Raw genomic sequence first — 27,064 nt, forward strand, 5'->3', positions numbered from 1 at the left:
TCATTTCCGTTTGACTTTATTGTTCACAGGCCCTGCGTCTGGACGCGTCGTGTACACGTCACAGACCACAGGCCAGCAGTGGCACGTGCTGAACGAGCTCTACAGCGCCGCCCCCCAGGCGGGAGGGACAAGACGCAGCTCGGCGCGCTCGGACGGGGGACATCAGACATGGGAAAGGGAAGGGAAGAGGCGATTGTCCATCCCTCGTGGAAGACGAGCCAGGCCGGGTTCCCGGGCCAATATCAAAACACTACAGCGACGCGGAAGCGGAGCCACTCCAGTTCCCGTCTTAAAATAAGAAGGCACAATCTAGGAAAGGGTGGGCTGGGAGAGGGTGTCATCACCAGAGGCCGCTGTTTAGCAGCTGCAACTTTTTTATCTTTGGGTTCAAAAGAAAACGGCAGGTTCTGGCACTGGTGGGCCGGAACGACTGCGGCACGTCTCGTATAGGCGACGGCCACAATCGTCACAATTCTTCTTCTTATTGTAACTGTAGGAGAAAGTAAAACAGGCGCACACACAAGCAAAGTTTCTAACTATACACTCAAAAAAAACAAACATTTTACAGACATTTCCCCCCCCCCCCAAAAAAAAAATCTGTTGCCCTCTGGGGTAGTGCTGTGAGACAGCGCCCCCTGCTGGAGGGATGCCAGCACTGTCCTTCCTTAAAGCGATGGGGTTGATGGAGGTGAGGATCCGGGCGGGAGTGGAGGCGCTGAGCGATCCGCAGGGGGCGAGGGGCTTTGATGATCGCTGGGTAGTCGGGATGTTGATACCCCCCCCCTTTCCCACCTCCCTGCAGGTCCCGCGCGCACCCTTGAGCGAAACCAACGCGAGCCGTCGTGTCTGGTGTGAAGGGGGGGGCGTGGTCAGCACTGGTGGGCGGGGCCGGGGGGGAGGGGGCGGGGCACGCTTAGTGAAGGTCGTCGGGGGCGGGCAGCTTGGCCAGGCTGGGCTCCACCCCCCAGATCTCGCGGGCGTACTGGGCGATTGTGCGGTCGCTGGAGAACTTGCCCGAACCGGCGATGTTCCGGATCACCTTCTTGGTCCACTCCTTGGTGTTCTGTTGGGGAGACGTGAGGCAGAGGTGAGAGTGTATGTGTGTGTGTGTGTGTGTGTGTGTGTGTGAGACGAAGGCCATGCAAGAGGAGGCGAACAGGAAGCTACCACTTCCTGCTGCCCCATTCGTTAGTTCCTGCTGCCCTTTTGACCACTTCCTGCTGTCCTGTTGACCGCTTCCTGCTGCCCCATTCGCTAGTTCCTGCTGCCCTGTTGACCACTTCCTGCTGCCCCATTCGCTAGTTCCTGCTGCCCTGTTGACCACTTCCTGCTGCCCCATTCGTTAGTTCCTGCTGCCCTTTTGACCACTTCCTGCTGCCCCATTCGCTAGTTCCTGCTGCCCTTTTGACCACTTCCTGCTGCCCCATTCGCTAGTTCCTGCTGCCCTGTTGACCACTTCCTGCTGCCCCATTCGCTAGTTCCTGCTGCCCTGTTGACCACTTCCTGCTGCCCCATTCGTTAGTTCCTGCTGCCCTTTTGACCACTTCCTGCTGCCCCATTCGCTAGTTCCTGCTGCCCTTTTGACCACTTCCTGCTGCCCCATTCGCTAGTTCCTGCTGCCCTGTTGACCACTTCCTGCTGCCCCATTGGCTAGTTCCTGCTGCCCCATTGGCTAGTTCCTGCTGCCCTTTTGACCACTTCCTGCTGCCCTGTTGACTACTTCCTGCTGCCCCATTGGCTAGTTCCTGCTGCCCCATTGGCTAGTTCCTGCTGCTACATTAGCCAGTTCACTGTATCAGAAAAAAGTCATTTAAAGTTTTTTTTCTCCCAAAGCGGTTGTAACAAAACCTTTCGAAAATTCAAATGAGTCAGACGTTGACTTTATTTCCCCCGCAGCAAATCTTCCAAATGCACCAGAGACGTCGTTTGAAGAGCCGCCCAAAATACAGGCCCCAACATAAAAAGGGGGTCGGCTCGGGCGGTCTCAAACCCGGGTTGCTCTGCTTCTTGCGCAGCCCTGACGCCCCCCTGACCCCCGACCCCCCCAGGGGTGACCTTCGACCGCTGCACTCACCTTGTAGAGCGCACCGACGGCGTCCTGGCACTTGATGTAGGACTCGTAATCTGCAAATACCTTAAACCTGCAGGCAAGGGGGGAGAGGAGAGAGACAGTCAGACACGCTCCCCCTCCTGGACAGACTGACTCCTTCAGTGGAAAGGTCACCACGCAGGTAGGAGAAATTTCCCCTGTGCAGTGGAGTTCAGGGGTGGTGACCGCAGGTCTGCAGAGCTAAAGAGTCCGGCTAATGGGAGCTGATAGGTCCTATGAATCATCAGTGACCTCTGGTGGTCATTCGTTGTATTGCAGCATTTTTCCATCGGGTGCTTTTTGTATGTGTCATTTTCCAAGAAAACACATCAACAATCCACGAAATCCTAGTAGAATACTTCAGGGTATGGTAAACATTATGGTAGAATAATCATGTTACCTGGAAAATCATATGTTACAACACTAGAACAGTCCTGTTCCAATAGGAGCTACAGTCCCAGTGCAGTAGGACAGTCCTGTTACAATAGGAGATACAGTCCCTGTCCTGTTCCAATAGGAGCTACAGTCCCAGTGCAGTAGGACAGTCCTGTTACAATAGGAGCTACAGTCCCTGTCCTGTTACAATAGGAGCTACAGTCCCAGTGCAGTAGGACAGTCCTGTTACAATAGGAGCTACAGTCCCTGTCCTGTTACAATAGGAGCTACAGTCCCAGTGCAGTAGAACAGTCCTGTTACACTGGGGGCTACAGTCCCAGTACAGTAGAACAGTCCTGTTACAATAGGAGATACAGTCCCCGGTGCAGTAGAACAGTCCTGTTACACTGGGGGCTACAGTCCCAGTGCAGTAGAACAGTCTGTTCCAATAGGGGCTACAGTCCCAGTGCAGTAGAACAGTCTGTTCCAATAGGAGCTACAGTCCCAGTGCAGTAGAACAGTCTGTTACAATAGGAGCTACAGTCCCAGTGCAGTAGAACAGTCCTGTTCCAATAGGGGCTACAGTCCCAGTGCAGTAGAACAGTCCTGTTCCAATAGGAGCTACAGTCCCAGTGCAGTAGAACAGTCTGTTCCAATAGGGGCTACAGTCCCAGTGCAGTAGAACAGTCCTGTTCCAATAGGAGCTACAGTCCCAGTGCAGTAGAACCTGTACTGGTCCTGTTACACTAGGCTCCAGTCCCAGTCCAGCAGGAAGCCGGTGTCCTGCGTGCACAGGTGGGCGGGCTGTGGCGGCGGGGAGCCCACCTGTCGTGGTGCATCAGCATGTTGACGATGTCCTTGAAGAGGGTGGGCTCGTTGGGGCTGAAGAACCCGCCGCTGATCTGGTCGATGACCTGCTTCAGCTCCGGCAGTCTCTCGTAGTACTCCTTCGCGTTGTAGCTGTGGGGTGGAGGGGGGGGAACAGGTGACTCGAACCCGAGACAGTCCTGCATTTTCTCACCAAGCTGACGGGGCCACGGCCGCCTCAGAATGAGCTTACACGCCCCCCCCCCATCAGCTTCCTGTTGCACCCAGAACCCTCACTGCGCCTCCAGGTGGGACTGGGTCAGCTGAGATCATGGCGGTATCGCTGAGCCCTAACACACCAGTTAGACGCCGGGTTCAAACTGACTCGGATACGTCCTGCATCCTGGCATCGCAGGGTGGAAGGAAGGACAGGAAACCGGAGCACCCCTCCCAAAAAAGACCCCCCAAACACATGGGACGCATAGAGAACATGCAAACTCCACGCAGAAGGTGCTCCGGTCCAGAATCAAACCCAGGGCCCCGAGACCTGCGAGGCCTCGTTTTTTTTTTTTCTTTTCTCGTCCTGTTAGGGTTCGACCGCGTTACAGATCTGCTCCTCGTTGCCGAAAACAGCTGCAAGTGTAGGATTCCATTAAAGACCAATCGACCGAGGGTGGCGTGGTGACGCAGTGGTGGGCGTCGCCGTCTCGCGGCGCTGGGGGGCCTCGGGCTCGGTTCGGTACCCAGGGTGCTGTCCGTGCGGAGCCTGCATGTTCTTCTCGCGTGTGTGTGGCTTTCCCTCCCACAGTCCAGCGCCATTGCTGGGGACTTCATGGGCTTCTGGGAAACCAGGCCCTGGTGCGTGCGTGCGTGCGTGTGTGTGTGTGTGTGTGTGCGCCCTGTGATGGACTGGCGTCCCGTCCAGGGTGTACCCTGCCTTGCCCCATTGCTTGCTGGGATAGACCCTGAACTGGATGAAGATGGACCAGCCCCTCGCCCCCGGCTCACCCCTTGCGTTCCATGGCCTCCACGTCGTCCACCCGCATGCCGAAGATGAAGAAGTTCTCCTCGCCCGCCTCCTCCGCCATCTCCACGTTGGCGCCGTCCATGGTGCCGATGGTCAGGGCGCCGTTCAGCATGAACTTCATGTTGCCCGTGCCCGAGGCCTCGGTGCCCGCCGTGGAGATCTGCTCCGAGAGGTCGGCCGCGGGGATCACTGGGGGGGCAGAAGCGAATCCATGTGAATCCAGCTCTTCTAATCCAGTAGAAATACTGCTCTCCTCTCCCAGACAGTTTCACTGGCAAATACTACTCACTGGTTAACTCTGCCTGCGGATCACGCTGGAACATTTCTGTGGTGAAATGTCTGCTGCACAACCTGTACTTATCTGCTCGTACATCTCAGTCCATTAGTCAGTACGGGGACTAGTGAGCAGGAAGGGCTGGTTCACATCTCAGTGCATTAGTCAGTACAGGGACTAGTGAGCAGGAATGGCTGGTTCACATCTCGGTACATTTGTCAGTACAGGGACCAGTGAGCAGGAAGGGCTGGTTCACATCTCAGTACATTAGTCAGTATAGGGACTAGTGAGCAGGAAGGGCTGCTTCACATCTCAGTACATTAGTCAGTACAGGGACTAGTGAGCAGGAAGGGCTGCTTCACATCTCAGTCCATTAGTCAGTACAGTGACTAGTGAGCAGGAAGGGCTGCTTCACATCTCGGTACATTAGTCAGTACAGGGACTAGTGAGCAGGAAGGTCTGGTTCACATCTCAGTCCATTAGTCAGTATAGGGACTAGTGAGCAGGAAGGTCTGGTTCACATCTCAGTCCATTAGTCAGTACAGTGACTAGTGAGCAGGAAGGGCTGCTTCACATCTCAGTACATTAGTCAGTACAGGGACTAGTGAGCAGGAAGGGCCGCTTCACATCTCAGTACATTAGTCAGTACAGGGACTAGTGAGCAGGAAGGGCTGGTTCACATCTCGGTACATTTGTCAGTACAGGGACCAGTGAGCAGGAAGGGCTGGTTCACATCTCAGTACATTAGTCAGTATAGGGACTAGTGAGCAGGAAGGGCTGCTTCACATCTCAGTACATTAGTCAGTACAGGGACTAGTGAGCAGGAAGGTCTGGTTCACATCTCAGTCCATTAGTCAGTATAGGGACTAGTGAGCAGGAAGGTCTGGTTCACATCTCAGTCCATTAGTCAGTACAGTGACTAGTGAGCAGGAAGGGCTGCTTCACATCTCAGTACATTAGTCAGTACAGGGACTAGTGAGCAGGAAGGGCCGCTTCACATCTCAGTACATTAGTCAGTACAGGGACTAGTGAGCAGGAAGGGCTGCTTCACATCTCAGTACATTAGTCAGTACAGGGACTAGTGAGCAGGAAGGGCCGCTTCACATCTCAGTACATTAGTCAGTACAGGGACTAGTGAGCAGGAAGGGCCGCTTCACATCTCAGTACATTAGTCAGTACAGGGACTAGTGAGCAGGAAGGGCCGCTTCACATCTCAGTACATTAGTCAGTACGGGGACTAGTGAGCAGGAAGGGCTGATTCACATCTCAGTACATTAGTCAGTACAGGGACTAGTGAGCAGGAAGGGCCGCTTCACGTCACCTCCCCCCAAAGACAACAGCGCCCCCTTGTGGACACACGGTGATCAGCGGGGCCCGAATCCGGCTCGGATACCTTTCTCCGCCAGGGAGACCTTGTAGTTCTCCAGGAAGATGACCTTCAGGCGGTCGCCCACCACGGGGTCGTTGTTGACCACGTCGCCGATGGAGGTGATCAGCTTGATGATGATCTTGGCCATGTGGTACCCTGGGGCGGCCTGTGGGGGAGAGGAGTGGGGGGTGAGAGATCTCAGTCTGGGGCTCGACCACAGGACTCATTTCTCTGGATTTCTCTCTCTCTCTGCCCATCACTCCCGCACCCTGGACCCTCGCTGACGTCCATCTGTCTTCCACCCCTCTAGGCTGCCCCCCTCCCCCCTCATTCCAGCTGGGATTATCGGTCACCCGTTTCTGAAGTTATTGATCGGCCAATCAATCATCCTTCGATCAATTAAGGCAGTGCTGTGCTTTTCAACACCAGAAAAGTGACGCAACAGAGGAGGCCATTAGACCGTCGAGCCTGCTTGTGACTTAGGGGCCCTAGCATCAGCTTCAGCCACAGGGCCGGGCGGCTTGCTCCAGACCCCTGCCACCCTCTGTGTACAGAAGTGCCCCTTGTTCTGTCCTGTCAAGTGCGCTCCCTCCCTGTCTCGGTTTCGCTGGCCCAGCTCTGGCCCAGAAGACATCCGCGGGCTAGATGCCGTAGGGAGAGGACGCAGGGGGAGAGATTCACCTTTCCTCCGATCATGATGGTTCTGGGGGTGAAGTGCTTGTTGGGCTCCTTCTTGATACCTAGAAGAATTCAGAGCAGCCTGGGGTCAGAATTCAGAGCAGACTGGTGTGTGTGTGTGTGTGTGTGTGTGTGTGGGGTATGTGTGTATGGCGGGGTGTGTGTGTGTGTGATGGGGGTGTGTGGCAGGGGGTGTGTGTGTCTGGTGGGGTGTGTGCAGGGTGTGTGTGTGTGTGTGTAGGGGCTGAGTGTGTGGCAGGGTGTGTGTGTGTAGGGTGTGTGTGTGTGTAGGGGCTGTGTGTGTGGCAGGGTGTGTGTGTGTGTAGGGGCTGTGTGTATGGCAGGGTGTGTGTGTGTGTAGGGTGTGTGTGTGTGTGGCAGGGTGTGTGTAGGGTGTATGTGTGAGTGTGTAGGGGCTGTGTGTGTGGCAGGGTGTGTGTGTGTGTGTACGGGCCATGTGTGTGTGTGTGTGTGTGTGTGTGTGTAGGGTGTGTGTGGCAGGGTGTGTGTGTGTGGCAGGGTGTGTGTGTGTGTGTGTGGCAGGGTGCTCGGTCCAGTCCTCACGGTTGTAGAGGGTGATGATGTGCAGACAGTTGAGCAGCTGTCTCTTGTACTCGTGGATCCTCTTGACCTGCAGGTCGAACATGGAGTTGGGGTTGATCTTGACCTTGTACTCCTTCTCCAGGTAGGCCGAGAACTTCAGCTTGTTCTCCTGCGCGGAGAGAGAGCAGAGAGAAGGGAGTGGGGAGAGAGCATCACTCACACACCTGCAGTGGGGTAACAGCACAAAGCAAAGGCTTCTATCTATCAGACAGACAGCTCCACTGGGCTTATGTCTGACTGTAAACTGACTTTTTTGCCCACTTGCTCCTCAGTAATCACAGTACTGCGCAACGGCAAAATAACTGGGTACCTGGGAGGTTGCGGGTTCAAATCCGTGCTGGGACACAGCACCGGCCTGCGCCAGTGGAAATACCCACGTCACCCACTCTGGCCAAAACCGTCCGCCGCGCAAACGAACAGCGTCCGTGAGCGTCAGGCACCAGCGCGGGTGAAAACGAAGGACGGGTTCAAGGAACTGGACGCTCGCTTACCTGTTTGACTTTGGCCACGTCGCGGATGAAGGCCTCGTCGTCCACGTACTTCAGCAGCTTCTTCAGCTGGCTCAGGTCCCGGATGAAGTCCTCGCCGATCCTCTGCAAGACAACAGCAGGGGGCGCTGCCCGTTACAGCTGCGAGGTGACGGAGCCGTGGACGCCTCTTGGCGGGAGGACAGGGGTTTGAGGAGGCAGCAGCCCAGCGTTTCACAGGTTGGCTCGAGCGAGAGCAATTGCAATTCTCTGTTCTTAGCAGCCCTGTTTTAACAATAACAGGATGCAATGCATATAGCACCTCCCATCCCAAGAGATGACGAAGAAGGGAACCAACGTCATCCCCCCCACTGAAGTGCAGCCCCCAGCTGGGAGACGCACAGTGCTCATTCTGCACCAGCAGCCCCACCTGGGAGACGCACAGTGCAAATTCTGCACCAGCAGCCCCCAGCTGGGAGACGCACAGTGCTCATTCTGCACCAGCAGCCCCCAGCTGGGGAGACGCACAGTGCTCATTCTGCACCAGCAGCCCCACTGGGGAGACGCACAGTGTTCATTCTGCACCAGCAGCCCCACCTGGGAGACGCACAGTGGTCATTCTGCACCAACAGCCCCCACCTGGGAGACGCACAGTGGTCATTCTGCACCAGCAGCCTCCACCTGGGAGACGCACAGTGTTCATTCTGCACCAGCAGCCCCCACCTGGGAGACGCACAGTGCTCATTCTGCACCAGCAGCCCCACCTGGGAGACGCACAGTGTTCATTCTGCACCAGCAGCCCCCACCTGGGAGACGCACAGTGCTCATTCTGCACCAGCAGCCCCACCTGGGAGACACACAGTGCTCATTCTGCACCAGCAGCCCCCACCTGGGAGACACACAGTGTTCATTCTGCACCAGCAGCCCCACCTGGGAGACACACAGTGCTCATTCTGCACCAGCAGCCCCACCTGGGAGACACACAGTGCTCATTCTGCACCAGCAGCCCCCACCTGGGAGACACACAGTGCTCATTCTGCACCAGCAGCCCCGGCAGTCGCCGCTGGACTGCCCATTCCCAATCTCACTTCAGACCAACCTAACCCCCTGGCCTGAGCCCCGCTTTCCAAGCCCTGACCCCCCAGACTGACCTCTGCGATGACCTCCGCCAGCCCCGGGTTACAGAGCACCAGCCAGCGGCGCGGGGTGATGCCGTTGGTCTTGTTCTGGAACTTTTTGGGGTCGACCTCGTAGAAATCTTTGAATCTGTGAGAAGGAAAGCGCTTTATTAACAGGAAGCCGAATGGCTATTTCCCAAGGTCTAGGACCGTGCCCTGAGACAGACTCCTGCCCTTGTTCCCGTTTTTCCAGGGGATATTCACAGATCCATCTGCTTCCTAACTGCTTTATCCGGTAGAGGGGTGCAGGGGAGCCGGAGTCTATCCCACCTAACAAACTGGGGTACACCCTGGGTGGGACGACAGTCCATCACAGGACACACACTGACACAGACTCAGATCGGGGCCAGTTAACCCATCAGCATGTCTTTGGACCGGCGCACCTGGGAGGAAACCCACGCAAACCTGTGGAGAACATGCAAACTCCACACAGACAGCACACCCAGGTCCAGACTTGCCGCCCCCCCCCAGGGGTAACCGGGCGATTAAAAAGTAAACAGCGCCAGGCCCGAGGGCACGGGTTCGAGCCCGGGACGTGTCGCTACACTGTGACTGCGACTGAAGTTTCCGTTGCCCAGAGCTGCCTTGGATCACAGCGCCCCCTGCTGGATGACAGGGTGATTGCAGGCTGGCCGGTGCTGTCGGAAACTCTCGTCCAATCAGCATACATCCTCTGTTAAAAGAGGAGGGGCTAGCTGGGGGGGGGGCGGGTCCCGAGGAGTCGGCCCGCCCCTCGGGGATCACAGCGACCAGCCTGGAGTCCTGTCCTGCGGAGGACCCACCCACACCCACCCCCAGACGTTCCTGCTACGCTCGGAGACCTAGCCCGCTATGCGACGGAGGGGGTTCCTAATATTTTGGCCGGAGGTGTACGCACACGGTGGCCTTGAGGATGTCGGAGTGGATGCGCGCCACGCCGTTGACGGCGTGCGACCCCACGATGCACAGGTGGGCCATGTTGACCCTCTTGACGTCCCCCTCCTCGATCAGCGACATGCGGCGCAGGCGGTCGTGATCCCCGGGGTACAGCGCCGCGATGTGCTGCAGGAGAGAGGTCAGCGTGGTCAGCGTGGCCACGCCCGGGGCTGGCCGGCGGGCGAGCGCGTCGCCCCCCGGCGCGCGGGAACTCCAATGAGCTCAGCTGATGAATTCGGAAGGGTCCCACGCTTTCTCTCTCAGTGCCTCAGCTCTCACCACTAGCCCACACTGCCTCCCTCTCTCTCTCTCTCCCAGTGCCTCAGCTCTCACCACTAGCCCACACTGCCTCCCTCTCTCTCTCTCTCCCGGTGCCTCAGCTCTCACCACTAGCCCACACTGCCTCCCTCTCTCTCTCCCAGTGCCTCAGCTCTCACCACTAGCCCACACTGCCTCCCTCTCTCTCTCTCCCAGTGCCTCAGCTCTCACCACTAGCCCACACTGCCTCCCTCTCTCTCTCTCCCAGTGCCTCAGCTCTCACCACTAGCCCACACTGCCTCCCTCTCTCTCTCTCCCAGTGCCTCAGCTCTCACCACTAGCCCACACTGCCTCCCTCTCTCTCTCTCCCAGTGCCTCAGCTCTAACCACTAGCCCACACTACCTCCCTCTCTCTCTCCCAGTGCCTCAGCTCTCACCACTAGCCCACACTGCCTCCCTCTCTCTCCCAGTCTCTCAGCTCTCACCACTAGCCCACACTGCCTCCCTCTCTCTCTCTCCCAGTGCCTCAGCTCTCACCACTAGCCCACACTGCCTCCCTCTCTCTCTCTCCCAGTGCCTCAGCTCTCACCACTAGCCCACACTGCCTCCCTCTCTCTCTCTCCCAGTGCCTCAGCTCTCACCACTAGCCCACACTGCCTCCCTCTCTCTCTCTCTCTCCCAGTGCCTCAGCTCTCCCCACTAGCCCACACTGCCTCCCTCTCTCTCTCCCAGTGCCTCAGCTCTCACCACTAGCCCACACTGCCTCCCTCTCTCTCACTCTCCCAGTGCCTCAGCTCTCACCACTAGCCCACACTGCCTCCCTCTCTCTCTCTCTCCCGGTGCCTCAGCTCTCACCACTAGCCCACACTGCCTCCCTCTCTCTCTCCCAATGCCTCAGCTCTCACCACTAGCCCACACTGCCTCCCTCTCTCTCTCTCCCAGTGCCTCAGCTCTCACCACTAGCCCACACTGCCTCCCTCTCTCTCTCTCCCAGTGCCTCAGCTCTCACCACTAGCCCACACTGCCTCCCTCTCTCTCTCTCCCAGTGCCTCAGCTCTCACCACTAGCCCACACTGCCTCCCTCTCTCTCTCCCAGTGCCTCAGCTCTCACCACTAGCCCACACTGCCTCCCTCTCTCTCTCTCCCAGTGCCTCAGCTCTCACCACTAGCTCACACTGCCTCCCTCTCTCTCCCAGTGCCTCAGCTCTCACCACTAGCCCACACTGCCCCCTCTCTCTCTCTCCCAGTGCCTCAGCTCTCACCACTAGCCCACACTGCCTCCCTCTCTCTCTCCCAGTGCCTCAGCTCTCACCACTAGCCCACACTGCCTCCCTCCCTCTCTCCCAGTGCCTCAGCTCTCACCACTAGCCCACACTGCCTCCCTCCCTCTCTCTCAGTGCCTCAGCTCTCACCCCTAGCCCACACTGCCTCCCTCTCTCTCTCCCAGTGCCTCAGCTCTCACCACTAGCCCACACTGCCTCCCTCTCTCTCTCTCCCAGTGCCTCAGCTCTCACCACTAGCCCACACTGCCTCCCTCTCTCTCTCTCCCAGTGCCTCAGCTCTCACCACTAGCCCACACTGCCTCCCTCTCTCTCTCTCCCAGTGCCTCAGCTCTCACCACTAGCCCACACTGCCTCCCTCTCTCTCTCCCAGTGCCTCAGCTCTCACCACTAGCCCACACTGCCTCCCTCTCTCTCTCTCCCAGTGCCTCAGCTCTCACCACTAGCTCACACTGCCTCCCTCTCTCTCCCAGTGCCTCAGCTCTCACCACTAGCCCACACTGCCCCCTCTCTCTCTCTCCCAGTGCCTCAGCTCTCACCACTAGCCCACACTGCCTCCCCCTCTCTCTCCCAGTCTAACCACTCAAGGCTGAGCTCTTTTCCTGGGGTGGGATGGAGGGCACAGCCGCTGTGAGGAAACTGACCTCCATGTGGCGCCGGTTGATCTCGTAGATGATCTCCAGGTGCCGCGGCAGCAGAGTCTCGAACAGGTGGACGGGCCAGCGCTCCAGAGCCTCAGGCAACACTGTGTGGTTGGTGTAGGCGCATGTCCGCACGGTGATGTCCCACGCCTGACGACACAGGAGGGAGAGGGGGGGTCAAGTGAGGCAGACTCGGAGGCTGACCAACACCACCAGGACAGGACCGGACTGGATTTGAAGTAGGAAGCTGAACTTGTCTCCTCTGATTGGCTGGATTTGAAGTAGGAAGCTGAACCTCTCACCTCTGATTGGCTGGATTTGGAGCAGGAAGTTGAACTTGTCTCCTCTCGATTGGCCGGACTTGAAGGAGGAGGAGGCCGAACCTGCCTGCTCTGATTGGCTGACACTCATGTCACACATCCAGAATGTGGGACTTGTCTACCGCCGACCCCGATACAGATATGTTTTGTGCTCAGGGCGAAATTCCAACGCCTGCGTCCGCTCACCTGGTCCCAGGCCAGTTTCTCCACGTCCACCAGGACCCTCATCAGCTCGGGGATGGCCATGGCCGGGTGGGTGTCGTTCAGCTGGATGGCCACCTGCGGGCAGAAGGAAGTGTACCCCCAGTTTAGAAGAGGAACCCCTCCAAACACACACACACGTTCATCTCACAGTGCTGGCACTGGCCCCGGGGGACGCCCGCCGCTGCGGCCCCTAGGCGCCCCATCCCAGGGGCTCAGCCAGGACCGGGCCCGGTCACTACTGGGCTGCAAGACCTCTAAGGAAAACCGGGTTCCTCGGTGCTGCGGGTGGTGTCGGTGGACCAGCAGGGGGCGATCTTCCCTCCGCAGCAGAATAGCCAATCCAGTCCCACAGGAATATGGTGCTTTAGGAGCTGCTTGCCTTTGCACAGGACATTAATCTGGCGTAACGACTTCCTAACTGGTCGTTAAAGATCCTGTTCTAGGAAGATCTGCAAGTGAAAACAGGGGTGTCCTGGCTAAATCCCACCCTGGGCTTGGACAACCCGAAGGCCCCCCTTAATTCAACAGGTGCAGTGGTTCCTCTCTCCTGCCCCGGATCCGCTGTGCTGGCGGAGGGGGGCGCTGGTGCAGAACGGCCCCTGTAGGTCTCCCCGGAGGGGGAATGAACCTCACTACCCAAGTGGGTCCCCCCGTTTTCAGGCCAGTGGGTTTTTTTAGAGACCCAACGCGCCTTGCAGACTATTATAGTCGGCAGGATATTATCAACACAACTAAAAAAACTGCACTACATCCCCGAGGACGACAAGAACATCACCTATCCATCGAGCATATCCTCCCAGCCGGGGGCGGCGGTCGTAGCGCGCACGCGCCACCAGGGCGGCGCCCTCACCTTGTCGGGGAAGGCCTCGAAGGAGGTGCGCACAGGGTCCAGGCAGCCGAACTTGGAGGACTTGAACCGGCGGACGATGTCCTGCAGGGTGGCGGCCACCACGAAGTACTCCTGCTTCAGACGCAGCTCCTTGCCCTCGAAGAACTGCGGGGGGGGCGTGCAGGGGGGAGACAGGAGGGTGCGGAGGGGCAGAGGCGAAGGCAGGAAAGGGGAGAACGAATAAAAAAGGGAGAGGGGGCAGGAGAGGGCGGGAAGGGGAGAGAGAAGGGGAACAAGCAGAGAGGTTACCCAGCAGCCGGGGGAGAAGTGGAAGGCGGAGGCAGGGCCAGCGCCGGGGCGACTCTCACGTTGTCGTTGGGGTAGAGCACACGGGAGATGTTTTCCGCCAGATTCCTGTCCAGCACCGCCTGGATGTAGCCCCCCACGTTGACTGTTGAAAGAAAGGCGCTTTAGAAAGCCCACACCGCCTCTCCCCCTCTCTCTCTCTCCCAGTGCCTCAGCTCTCACCACTAGCCCACACTGCCTCCCTCTCTCTCTCCCAGTGCCTCAGCTCTCACCACTAGCCCACACTGCCTCCCTCTCTCTCTCTCCCAGTGCCTCAGCTCTCACCACTAGCCCACACCGCCTCTCCCCCTCTCTCTCTCTCCCAGTGCCTCAGCTCTCACCACTAGCCCACACTGCCTCCCTCTCTCTCTCCCAGTGCCTCAGCTCTCACCACTAGCCCACACTGCCTCCCTCTCTCTCTCTCCCAGTGCCTCAGCTCTCACCACTAGCCCACACTGCCTCCTCTCTCTCTCCCAGTGCCTCAGCTCTCACCACTAGCCCACACCGCCTCTCCCCCTCTCTCTCTCTCCCAGTGCCTCAGCTCTCACCACTAGCCCACACTGCCTCCCTCTCTCTCTCCCAGTGCCTCAGCTCTCACCACTAGCCCACACTGCCTCCCTCCCTCTCTCCCAGTGCCTCAGCTCTAACCACTAGCCCACACTGCCTCCCTCTCTCTCTCCCAGTGCCTCAGCTCTCACCACTAGCCCACACTGCCTCCCTCTCTCTCTCTCCCAGTGCCTCAGCTCTCACCACTAGCCCACACCGCCTCTCCCCCTCTCTCTCTCTCCCAGTGCCTCAGCTCTCACCACTAGCCCACACTGCCTCCCTCTCTCTCTCCCAGTGCCTCAGCTCTCACCACTAGCCCACACTGCCTCCCTCTCTCTCTCCCAGTGCCTCAGCTCTCACCACTAGCCCACACTGCCTCCCTCTCTCTCTCTCCCAGTGCCACAGCTCTCACCCCTAGCCCACACTGCCTCCCTCTCTCTCTCTCCCAGTGCCTCAGCTCTCACCACTAGCCCACACCGCCTCTCCCCCTCTCTCTCTCTCCCAGTGCCTCAGCTCTCACCACTAGCCCACACTGCCTCCCTCTCTCTCTCCCAGTGCCTCAGCTCTCACCACTAGCCCACACTGCCTCCCTCTCTCTCTCCCAGTGCCTCAGCTCTCACCACTAGCCCACACTGCCTCCCTCTCTCTCTCTCCCAGTGCCACAGCTCTCACCCCTAGCCCACACTGCCTCCCTCTCTCTCTCTCCCAGTGCCTCAGCTCTCACCACTAGCCCACACCGCCTCTCCCCCTCTCTCTCTCTCCCAGTGCCTCAGCTCTCACCACTAGCCCACACTGCCTCCCTCTCTCTCTCCCAGTGCCTCAGCTCTCACCACTAGCCCACACTGCCTCCCTCTCTCTCTCTCCCAGTGCCTCAGCTCTCACCACTAGCCCACACTGCCTCCCTCTCTCTCTCCCAGTGCCTCAGCTCTCACCACTAGCCCACACCGCCTCTCCCCCTCTCTCTCTCTCCCAGTGCCTCAGCTCTCACCACTAGCCCACACCGCCTCCCTCTCTCTCTCCCAGTGCCTCAGCTCTCACCACTAGCCCACACTGCCTCCCTCCCTCTCTCCCAGTGCCTCAGCTCTCACCACTAGCCCACACTGCCTCCCTCTCTCTCTCCCAGTGCCTCAGCTCTCACCACTAGCCCACACTGCCTCCCTCTCTCTCTCTCCCAGTGCCTCAGCTCTCACCACTAGCCCACACTGCCTCCCTCTCTCTCTCTCCCAGTGCCTCAGCTCTCACCACTAGCCCACACTGCCTCCCTCTCTCTCTCCCAGTGCCTCAGCTCTCACCCCTAGCCCACACTGCCTCCCTCTCTCTCTCCCAGTGCCTCAGCTCTCACCACTAGCACACAGTGCCTCCTCTCTCTCTCTCCCAGTGCCTCAGCTCTCACCACTAGCCCACACTGCCTCCCTCTCTCTCTCTCAGTGCCTCAGCTCTCACCACTAGCCCACACTGCCTCCCTCTCTCTCTCCCAGTGCCTCAGCTCTCACCACTAGCCCACACTGCCTCCCTCTCTCTCTCTCCCAGTGCCTCAGCTCTCACCACTAGCCCACACTGCCTCCCTCTCTCTCTCTCCCAGTGCCTCAGCTCTCACCACTAGCCCACACTGCCTCCCTCTCTCTCTCAGTGCCTCAGCTCTCACCACTAGCCCACACTGCCTCCTCTCTCTCTCTCCCAGTGTCTCAGCTCTCACCACTAGCCCACACTGCCTCCCTCTCTCTCTCCCAGTGCCTCAGCTCTCACCACTAGCCCACACTGCCTCTCTCTCTCTCCCAGTGCCTCAGCTCTCACCACTAGCCCACACTGCCTCCCTCTCTCTCTCTCCCAGTGTCTCAGCTCTCACCACTAGCCCACACTGCCTCCCTCTCTCTCTCTCCCAGTGCCTCAGCTCTCACCACTAGCCCACACTGCCTCCTCTCTCTCTCTCCCAGTGCCTCAGCTCTCACCACTAGCCCACACTGCCTCCTCTCTCTCTCTCCCAGTGCCTCAGCTCTCACCACTAGCCCACACTGCCTCCTCTCTCTCTCTCCCAGTGCCTCAGCTCTCACCACTAGCCCACACTGCCTCCCTCTCTCTCTCTCCCAGTGCCTCAGCTCTCACCACTAGCCCACACTGCCTCCCTCTCTCTCTCTCCCAGTGCCTCAGCTCTCACCACTAGCCCACACAGCCTCCCTCTCTCTCTCCCAGTGCCTCAGCTCTCACCCCTAGCCCACACTGCCTCCCTCTCTCTCTCCCAGTGCCTCAGCTCTCACCACTAGCCCACACTGCCTCCCAGTCTCTCTCCCCCAGTGCCTCAGCTCTCACCACTAGCCCACACTGCCTCCCTCTCTCTCTCCCAGTGCCTCAGCTCTCACCACTAGCCCACACTGCCTCCCTCTCTCTCTCCCAGTGCCTCAGCTCTCACCACTAGCCCACACTGCCTCCCTCTCTCTCTCCCAGTGCCTCAGCTCTCACCACTAGCCCACACTGCCTCCCTCTCTCTCTCTCTCAGTGCCTCAGCTCTCACCACTAGCCCACACTGCCTCCCTCTCTCTCCCAGTGCCTCAGCTCTCACCACTAGCCCACACTGCCTCCCTCTCTCTCTCCCAGTGCCTCAGCTCTCACCACTAGCCCACACTGCCTCCCTCCCTCTCTCCCAGTGCCTCAGCTCTAACCACTAGCCCACACTGCCTCCCTCTCTCTCTCCCAGTGCCTCAGCTCTCACCACTAGCCCACACTGCCTCCCTCTCTCTCTCTCCCAGTGCCTCAGCTCTCACCACTAGCCCACACCGCCTCTCCCCCTCTCTCTCTCTCTCTCTCCCAGTGCCTCAGCTCTCACCACTAGCCCACACTGCCTCCCTCTCTCTCTCCCAGTGCCTCAGCTCTCACCACTAGCCCACACTGCCTCCCTCTCTCTCCCAGTGCCTCAGCTCTCACCACTAGCCCACACTGCCTCCCTCTCTCTCTCCCAGTGCCTCAGCTCTCACCACTAGCCCACACTGCCTCCCTCTCTCTCTCCCAGTGCCTCAGCTCTCACCACTAGCCCACACTCCCTCCCTCTCTCTCTCTCCCAGTGCCTCAGCTCTCACCACTAGCCCACACTGCCTCCCTCTCTCCCAGTGCCTCAGCTCTCACCACTAGCCCACACTGCCTCCCTCTCTCTCTCTCCCAGTGCCTCAGCTCTCACCACTAGCCCACACAGCCTCCCTCTCTCTCTCCCAGTGCCTCAGCTCTCACCACTAGCCCACACTGCCTCCCTCTCTCTCCCAGTGCCTCAGCTCTCACCACTAGCCCACACTGCCTCCCAGTCTCTCTCCCCCAGTGCCTCAGCTCTCACCACTAGCCCACACTGCCTCCCTCTCTCTCTCCCAGTGCCTCAGCTCTCACCACTAGCCCACACTGCCTCCCTCTCTCTCTCCCAGTGCCTCAGCTCTAACCCCTAGCCCACACTGCCTACCCCCCCCACCCAAGGGCTCACAGTCTTTGAGGTTGAACTCGTTGGGGGCCTTGGCAGACCACAGCCTCATGGTGTTGACGGTGTTGTTCCTGTAGCCCGGGACGGGGGTATCGTAGGGCAGAGCCAGGACCACCTGCAGGGGGTCAGAGGGGGGAAAAACACCGACCTTACAAAGCGAAGAGCAGTTTCCCCCCCTCGTCAATCCACAGACCCCCAGTCTGTCAATCTGCTCACCGCCAACGCCGGCTATGAGGTGTGAGCGAAGCAGTGCCCGCGATCCGTGAGCTCTCTCACCTGCGTGTCCACCCACTTCACGCCCTCGGCTGTGTGCTCCACACGCCCGTAGAAGTGGACGGGCCGCATGTACTCGGGGCGGGCCTTCTCCCAGGGGTTGCCGTAGCGCAGCCAATCGTCAGCCTCCTCCACCTGCGAGGGGCGGAGACAAGACAGAACACACCCCCTGGTGTTTGTACTGGCCAACAGTGATGACATCATCAGCCATGTCAGCATGGCTGAGCGTCCATAATAAAAGAAGCAACGATGGCTTTATTTTCATTCTGATTAAGAAATAAAAGATCAAAACAGCTCTGGAAAAGCAGTTCAAACTGCCACAGCTGAAGAGTTGCGTATTTGTTACAGTGAAACAGGACTAATGACTATACAGAAGCAATTACCCGTCTAGTCCGATATCAAAGCAGAACTGGAAAGTTCATCTTTAATTCATGAATTCATTTGAGGGAATTGAAACAGGGCCCAAGACGCACAAGAGAAGTTACTGAAAACCGCTTGTTTCTATCTGGGGAGCTGTGACACGATACCAGACCTGACCGTTCAGTCAAGCGCCTGTTTAAACTCAGTCATCTCATCCTGTCGGTCTCGAAGGGCCTCCTGTGTAAGTGTCCGCGCCGGACAGTGGGAGAGTCCTCACCTGCCACCCGTTGACGATTTTCTGATTGAAGATGCCAAACTCATAGCGGATCCCATAGCCATAGGCAGCCAATCCCAGGGTGGCCATGGAGTCCAGGAAACAGGCTGGGGACAGGGGGAGACAGGGTCGGAGAGAGACAGGGTCAGAGACAGGGAGAGACTGGGTCAGAGACAGGGAGAAACAGGATCAGAGACAGGCTCAGAGAGAGACTGGGACAGAGAGAGAGACAGGGTCGGAGACAGGGAGAGACAGGGTCAGAATGAGACACAATTAGAGACGGGGGAAGACAGGGTCAGAGAGAGACAGGATCAGAGGGTCAGAGAGAGACAGGATCAGAGAGAGACTGGGACAGAGAGAGACAGGGTCAGAGACAGGGAGAGACAGGGTCGGAATGAGACACAATTAGAGACAGGGAGAGACAGGATCAGAGAGAGACAGGATCAGAGACAGGGTCAGAGAGAGACAGGATCAGAGAGAGACTGGGACAGAGAGAGACTGGGACAGAGACAGGGGGAGACAGGATCAGAGACCGGGAGAGCCCACGAGGGTGAATCGGGGGTGTCCACAAGAGGGGGTGCCCTACCAGCTCACCTGCCAGGCGGCCCAGACCCCCATTCCCCAGGCCGGCGTCCTCCTCGATGTCCTCCAGCTCCTCCATGTCTAAGCCCAGCTGAGCCAGGGAGACAGCAAGTGCGAGATCCCGTTAGACACCGGTGGGGTCAGGGGTCAGGGGTCACAGGGGCGAGAGCGAGATCCCATTAGAGACCGGCAGCGCCCCAGGAAGAGGGGGCTCGCACAGGGTGGGGTCAGGGGTCAGGGGTCACAGGGGCGAGAGCGACATTCCTTTAGAGACCGGCAGCGCCCCAGGAAGAGGGGGCTCGCAGAGGGTGGGGTCAGGGGTCAGGGGTCACGGGGGCGAGAGGAAGACGGCTGAGGAAGGCAGGATAGGGAGAACAGAGAGGCAAGGTGGAAGAACCGGGAAACAGACTGGGATAGAGGAAAGGGATCTGGGAAGAGGGGGTGGGGCACGTGATTTGGGGAGAGGGAGGTTAAAGCTGGTGTTTCCAAATTATCGGCGAGTCCCACAATTCAAAAGATACAATAAAAAGGTGCAGCTGACTGGATTTCCCAAGCTGCCCTATGGAAACGTATGGAAACCAGGATGAGCTCTGGCCTGACAGGTGTAGTGGCCTGAATGTGGCAGCTTGCTCTAGCACGCCCCCACCTGGTAGGTGGCTTCATCGCAGGCGTTCTCCAGGCCCAGGTTGACCATGGTGTTCTGCAGGGTGCGGCCCATGTAGAACTCCAGGGAGAGGTAGTAGATACGCTGAAAGAGAGGAGGAAAGAGAAGCAGGATGATGCTGGGCCCGTGATGGAGACTCTCCTTCAAGCACAGGAGCTCAGACTGTCCCTGCTGTCCTTCAGCAGGTCAATCTGATCGTGTCGGACCAGCGATGGAGACTCTCCCACAAGTACAGGAGCTCAGATCTTCCCTGCTATCCTTCAGCAGGTCAATCTGATCATGTTGGACCAGCGATGGGGACTCTGTCTCAAGCACAGGAGCTCAGATCTTCCCTGCTGTCCTTCAGCAGGTCAATCTGATCGTGTCGGACCAGCGATGGGGACTCTGTCTCAAGCACAGGAGCTCAGACTGTCCCTGCTGTCCTTCAGCAGGTCAATCTGATCGTGTCGGAACCAGCGATGGAGAGTCTCCCACAAGTACAGGAGCTCAGACTGTCCCTGCTGTCCTTCAGCAGGTCAATCTGATCGTGTCGGACCAGTGATGGAGACTCTGTCTCAAGCACAGGAGCTCAGACTGTCCCTGCTGTCCTTCAGCAGGTCAATCTGATCGTGTCGGACCAGTGATGGAGACTCTGTCTCAAGCACAGGAGCTCAGACTGTCCCTGCTGTCCTTCAGCAGGTCAATCTGATCGTGTCGGACCAGCGATGGGGACTCTGTCTCAAGCACAGGAGCTCAGACTGTCCCTGCTGTCCTTCAGCAGGTCAATCTGATCGTGTCGGACCAGCGATGGAGACTCTGTCTCAAGCACAGGAGCTCAGACTGTCCCTGCTGTCCTTCAGCAGGTCAATCTGATCATGTCGGACCAGCGATGGGGACTCTGTCTCAAGCACAGGAGCTCAGACTGTCCCTGCTGTCCTTCAGCAGGTCAATCTGATCATGTCGGACCAGCGATGGGGACTCTGTCTCAAGCACAGGAGCTCAGACTGTCCCTGCTGTCCTTCAGCAGATCAATCTGATCGTGTCGGACCAGCGATGGAGAGTCTCCCACAAGTACAGGAGTTCAGACTGTCCCTGCTGTCCTTCAGCAGGTCAATCTGATCGTGTCGGACCAGCAATGGAGACTCTGTCTCAAGTACAGGAGCTCAGCTCAGCGATGGAGACTTTCCCACAAGTACAGGAGCTCAGATCTTCCCTGCTGTCCTCCAGCAGGTCAATCTGATCGTGTCGGACCAGCGATGGGGACTCTTGTCTCATGTGCGACTGCCCCGTTGTGCTCATGACAGAAAGGAGATGGAGACACAGCAGGCAGGAACCAGCCCAGTGTCCCCTGTCACTGTCCAATGGGGGCGTGTCACAGCCACGGGGGGGGTGGGGCTGTCTGAAGTGGGGGCGTGTCCATCACTGTCTGGAACCCGCCCGGCACACAGAGACACAGCTGCTGCCCGGCTCGGCGTTCCCCCTACCACCCCCTACCACCCGCGTGCGAAGAATAGGGGTCTTTGCGATATAAACACGTCCGCCGGGCTGACAAGCTACAAGACGGCCTGGAGGAATCGGGAGCTCTTGCTCTGACAAGCTCGGCGATTATCCAGCGGCCCTGCCCTCCCCACCCGGCCAGATCCCTCCTGCAGCCAGGACATCTAAGCTCCCTTCGGCCCCTCGGCGGGTGAACTCTGACATTTCGGGCTCGCCCTGACCCCTCCAGCCCTGCTGCCCCGCTGCCCCGGGCCCGGCAACAGGCAGGGGGCAGCTTGGATAACCCTGTCACTTGACTCGGGGTATTAATAGGACCAGAGGGGGAGATTTGTGGGGAGCTGGGGGGGCGCGTCTGCAAAGGTCACAATGCCCGCCAGGAACTCCAGGCATCCCGTGTGCCGGCTGCAATAATGGCCCCTCGCAACTGCCCCTGCGCGGGGCAGTAAAATTGAATCTGCCCGGGGAAGGGGGGGATTAGGAAGAGAGGGGAGGGCGAGTCACGGGCTGGGCAGGTGTCCAGGCAAGGGGGGGGGGGGGCAGGAGGCACACAGGACACAGGACACAGAGCACGAGGAGCGGGCTGTGCACACTGCTCGTGATCACCACGTCCTGCACTATTGTCTGCACTAGTCTCCTCCCCACCCCTGTATTTCCGAATGTTTATTTGCACACTCCTACCTACACTACTGCACGTTCGCATTTATTCCCTGATTGATCTATTTATCTGCTGGTGGCACGGTTTTATTTGGACTTGTAGACCCACACTTCCCCAGCAGCGGCGAGCGATTCTCGGCGTTGCGCTGTGACGCTGTGCGGACTGCCCCAGCGGTCTGTGCACCTCGGCCCAGGAGAAACGAGAACTCCGCTCTCTCTTGTACAATAATGACAACACACTGAGCTGAACTGAACCTCGCTGTCCCCCTCAGCAGAGTGCACAGCGGAAACTGGGGCATTCACATCCACGGAAACATCGGGGTACAATACACATTCAGGGCTGGGGACCCCCCCGATTCGGGGGGACCTCTAAGGATAACTGGATTTGGGCCTGCCCAGAATAAATGTTAGGGGCCCCCTGATTCTGGGTGACCTCAAAGAATAACTGGATCTGGGGTTCCCCAGGACAAGAGTTGGGTACCCTTGATTCGGGGTGACCTATAAGACTAATTGGATTGGGGCTCCCCGGGGCCAGGGCTGCATTCAGGGGTCACTATGCAGCAACATTCACATAAAGCGTTACCAAAAGAATTCACAGGAAGAATGATCCCTGGTCTCTGGGGAACAGGAACAGCTCCTTTACACAAAGAGCAGCGGGTGTCTGGAACTGGCTTCCCAGCGAGGTACTTGAGGCCCAAGAATACACGGGTCTGTCCGACTCCCATTCGGGCTCGAGTTTGTGCAGCCCAGGCTGCCGAAGGTCCTGTAAAAATCCCCCACCGGAGTTATTGTCCGGCGTCATACAGTAGATGGTTTCCAAACGGCTCTCGAGCAATGCGCTTGAAATCGGAGACACGACCTTTACCAGCGGGTCACCTTTTCACCTCTTGACCTTTCCTGGGGCATGCCAGACATCCCAGTCGACACCCCCCCCCCCAGCCCCATCCTCCTGACAGTCTAGAAGGCTGACTTTACCGAAGGTCGCCAACACCAGAAGCAGGATTTGCAGGATCCCCTCCTGGAATCTGGCGCCCTGTTCTTCGTGTCCCTCTTCCAGAGTGGACACTTCTGGCCAGCCTCCCCCACTATACCCAGCTCAACGAGCTGCAGATACCAGCTGGGAAGGCATCAGCAAAGCAGCACAAGAGTACTGGAACTAATCCCCTCTGTCGCACCAGCATAGTGGCCCCGTCAGCATCGCTGCCTCACAGCGCTGGGTCCCCGGGTTCAATTCCAGACCTGTCTGTGTGGAGTTTGCATGTTCCCTCTGGGTTATTGAGCTTTTTCTCCAGCTGTTCTGGTTTTCTCCATGCGGGGGAGGTTAACCGGGTTCTGGGAAAAGTGGCCCTGGTGTTTAGTGTGTGTGCCCTGTGACAGACTGGCGTCCTGTCCAGGGCGTACCCTGCCTTGCGCCTGTTGCTCCCTGGGATAGACTCCGGCTTCCCCCCGGCGACCCTGTGCCGGAAGAAGAGGTTAGAAACGGGATGGGTTTGCTGGATTTTAATTGCTTCTCGGTAGGATGCCTCTCCCTTTTGCGAGACTGAATTCGGGTGGAAGGGGACACTTCTGGACAACTGTCTCTCACGGGTCTGGCTCAGCGCACTGTAACCTAAACAAGTCCAGAATTTACTTCACAGCGAAGCAGTATGATTTAAAACACCCCGAATAACATAGGGCGCCCACTCCCTCTGACAGTGGGTATGGACATCTACTTGTGTGACTCGTTTTTTTTGGTTTTTGTGGCGCTGCGTCGTGTGTTACAAGATCAAACACAAAACACGAAAAAGGAGCAGGGTCTCACAAACTCTGGGCCACTGGTACATCGGAACCTGAAACGCTCAGCTACTGCCTTAGTCTTCCCCAGGAGGAGACTGGGAGTTTCATGACCTGACCCTGTGTATTTCCAAGGAGATAGATGTTTTCCACAAAGAGGAGTTCTTTTATATATCAAAAACGCAGGATTAATAACAGAACGGTGCCTTCACTACTCGTTATAATACTGATCAATAAATACAGCAAGATCACACTAAAATATCCAGGAACAGGATTCCTGCAGGATGGACATTTGCCACCAAGAGGATTTCCATCCACCCAGTGTCCAGCTGCTCCTTCCAAGGTGAATTCCAGGTCATGGGGGAGCGGGAGTCTATCCCAGCAAGCACCAGGCACAAGGCAGGGTACACCCTGGACGGGACCCCAGTCCATCACAGGACACACACACTCACACCAGGGACAGTCCATCACAGGACACACACACTCACACCAGGGACAGTCCATCACAGGACACACACACACACACACCAGGGCCAGTTTTCCCAGAAGCCAGTTAACTTCCCGGCATGTCTCTGGACTGTGGGAGGAAACCGGAGCACCTAGAGGACACCCACACGAACGCGGGGAGAACATGCAGACTCCACCCAGACAGCACCCCAGGAAATGAACCCGGGGCCCCAGCGCTGCGAGACAGCAATGTCCATCACTGCACCCAAATTCCCCCCCGGCCTGTACCCCTCATGGCCTCTCTGAACCGCTGGGCGTGATGGGGATCCCCATGACCTGGAAACCCCTGAATCAGGGGGTCTCTAGCCCTGATCTTGAGAAGCCACAGTCCAGTCAGTCTTATAGGTCGCCTCTTTTTACAGACTGGCAGCACCTGTCAGCTGTAACGATGGGTCAAGCAAAGTCATATTTTTTAATCACCCGTTGAGGGCTGAAGAGGACCTGAGGCACACAGGCTCACTGAGAAATCGCTCGTGTAATGAACCACGAAAGGCACTGTTCCCCGTCTGGCGATTCCTGCTCCAGCACCTCCTCCGTGGGGCGCTGGGGTATGATTTCAAATTGAAATCTCCTTCTGAACAAACACGGAGCTCCGGTCTTCCCCGGGCTGGCATGGCAGGCTGGGGTGACAGGAAATGTCGTTGTACCGCCCGGCCGTGCTAAACCCACGGGAGTCTGAACCGGCTGCCCCGCACCGGTCTCTCCGCTGTCGCCGGGAAAAAAAACGCCTCCAGGTCGGTTTCATTTTCAACTCGTCCAGCGTTTTAAACGTCAACCTCAGACCAGAGGAGTTCTTGTTTGGCTACTGTAATACACGCTACGCTGTTCTACTTTGCCAGAGGCGATCATCCGTGGGGCGGGAGAACCCCAAAACAAAACAGGTGAACCGGGAATAAATCTCCCGTGAGGAATCCCGGGTGGACGGAGTCGCAAAACAAAATGGTCTACTGTCGCTCCGGTGCTTGCGAGACACGCAACCTTCAACTCCATTACACACCCGAGAGAGAGAACGCAAAAGACACGCCGCGTGTCACGATTCTCCTTCTCCCCTGCGATACGCGAATATGTGAAATAAAGTCGAGGGGGGGGAGATATAACCCATTCCGTTTCTGTTTCGAATAAGATTAAAGGACTGTAAATATATATACATGACTATATATGACCCATCAGACGAATAAACAATATGATATTCTAACAGTACGCGCCTATCAAAAGGACAGCTGGCAGCGGGATGAACAGGCGGCGCCCTCGGAGCCCTTACAGACCGCGGGGTTCACAGAAAGACAGACGGGGGGGGTACAGGTACCCCGCTGCAACTCTTCGGTGTTTTTTTTACGGGGGGGCGTACGGTCTCGCACGTCATCGCGCCGGTGATGGGGGGAGGAAGGGATGCTTTGTGGCACGTCGCCGCACGGCCGGTAAGCTCTCCAAAGGCCAACGGAGAGAGGCAGGGATGATCCTTAGGGAGACTGTAAAAGACCCCCCCGTGCCCCCCTGCCAGAGCCCAGCGGCTCCGGCCCCCCGTCCGTCATCACCTCCACGCCGGCCCCGCCCCCCAGCTGGCCCAGCCTGCATGCGGCAAACACCCCCCCCCCCTCCTCCTCCTCCTCCTCCAGCGCCGGGGTGCTTACTTTGGGGTCTTTCTCGTAGTAGTGCTGCTGGGTGCGGATCCACCGGCCCACCAGGTGGTCGCGCACGGTGTTCGCCAGGGCGAAGTAGTAGTCGCGCGTCGACGACACGTTGCGGTCCTTCACCAGCGTGAAGTGGAGGTGGCGGTTGAAGTTCTTCTTCAGGTCCGTCACGTTCTCCACGCCGGCGAGCCCCCGGACGGAGATCTGCTTCCTACGGTCCTGGTCTGTCAGAGGTCGCGACATCTTGGCTGGCTGGCTGGCTGGCTGTTTCGGGCTCGGGTAGCTTCGCTCTTACGGTGTGAATGCGGCTGTAGGAAACTGGAACATGCAGTCAGGCGACACCCCCCTCCCCTTAGTCCTCAGAAGCCCCTCAGCTCTGTCCTACTGCAGCGGAGACCCGCAGACTGTCACCACTCCCCGCCCCCTGGCCGCCTTATAAACCGGCCCTCATTAATATGCAGAGAGGGGGCGGGTCCCCCAGCGCCGGCCGCGTCCAATCGGCTGCCACGCTAACGGTCGCTCAGTTAATATTCATAACGCGCCCTATTAGGCGCCGCGATTGTCTCCCCGCAGAAAAGCGAGATGAAAGGACACGGCTGGAAATAAACACGTTGCCCGCCCCCCCTTGGTGGTACAGATGAGGGGGGGGGGTAGCAGAGACGGGCGTTGCTGAACGTCGTCAGGTTGAAAAGCGCTGCTCCCACCGATGATACTCGCCGATTCACTGTAGGACTTAAATTCCTCTCATAGCTGGGAAGCACAAACTACATCAGTGTTGCAACAATTTTTTTTACCCTACAAGGAGTAAGGGAGGGAACATCTGAATTTTTTCCCAGCAACTGCTACGCTTAATCAATTGTCTTCATCTTAATCAAGAGGCTTCCCCAAGATGTAAATAAACTCCACATCCGCACCTCTATCAATGAGTAGACTTATATGGCCACAAATCTCTCGAGACCGAGCATTGCACTGGACCACAAGTCCCATCGTGCCCTGCTGCACTGGGGCAGCTGGAGAGGGCGTCCGCAGCCAAGCATGTCTCTGGCTCCGAGGCGTCTATTTAAAGCGCTGACCCCCTCCTCAAAGGACAGGGTTAAAAAAAGACGCCAGGATGAATGATGGGAGCAGGGGGCTGAATCTGGCAGCCAGAACCCCCAGCGGTCACCAGCGCACACAAAAGACAGACAGGAGGGCGCGTGGAGGGTGCA

The 27,064-nt window shown here is 58.0% G+C and overlaps 2 protein-coding genes across 2 annotated transcripts in view; both read right to left on the minus strand.

Annotated features, from left to right (window-relative positions):
- Window positions 1-26,274, minus strand: LOC148646668 (glycogen phosphorylase, muscle form). Its single transcript, XM_088609058.1, has 20 exons — window positions 25,857-26,274; window positions 19,798-19,899; window positions 19,164-19,242; window positions 18,573-18,676; window positions 17,939-18,070; window positions 17,666-17,777; window positions 13,683-13,765; window positions 13,336-13,479; window positions 12,468-12,560; window positions 11,965-12,111; window positions 9,745-9,908; window positions 8,841-8,955; window positions 7,714-7,815; window positions 7,184-7,331; window positions 6,623-6,681; window positions 5,966-6,107; window positions 4,280-4,487; window positions 3,290-3,424; window positions 2,075-2,141; window positions 1-1,063 (listed from the first exon to the last, which is right to left on the minus strand). The coding sequence occupies exons 1-20, from the start codon at window positions 26,097-26,099 to the stop codon at window positions 914-916; spliced, it is 2,529 nt and encodes an 842-aa protein (XP_088465184.1). The 5' UTR covers window positions 26,100-26,274; the 3' UTR covers window positions 1-913.
- The window catches only part of LOC148646663 (uncharacterized), a 139,013-nt gene that overhangs the window by 73,227 nt on the left and 38,722 nt on the right, over window positions 1-27,064 (minus strand). The gene's annotated exons all lie outside the window — the stretch shown is intronic.

The sequence above is a fragment of the Lepisosteus platostomus genome, chromosome 16 (genome assembly GCF_059453375.1).
Source record: "Lepisosteus platostomus isolate fLepPlt1 chromosome 16, fLepPlt1.hap1, whole genome shotgun sequence".
Lineage (NCBI taxonomy): Eukaryota > Metazoa > Chordata > Actinopteri > Semionotiformes > Lepisosteidae > Lepisosteus > Lepisosteus platostomus.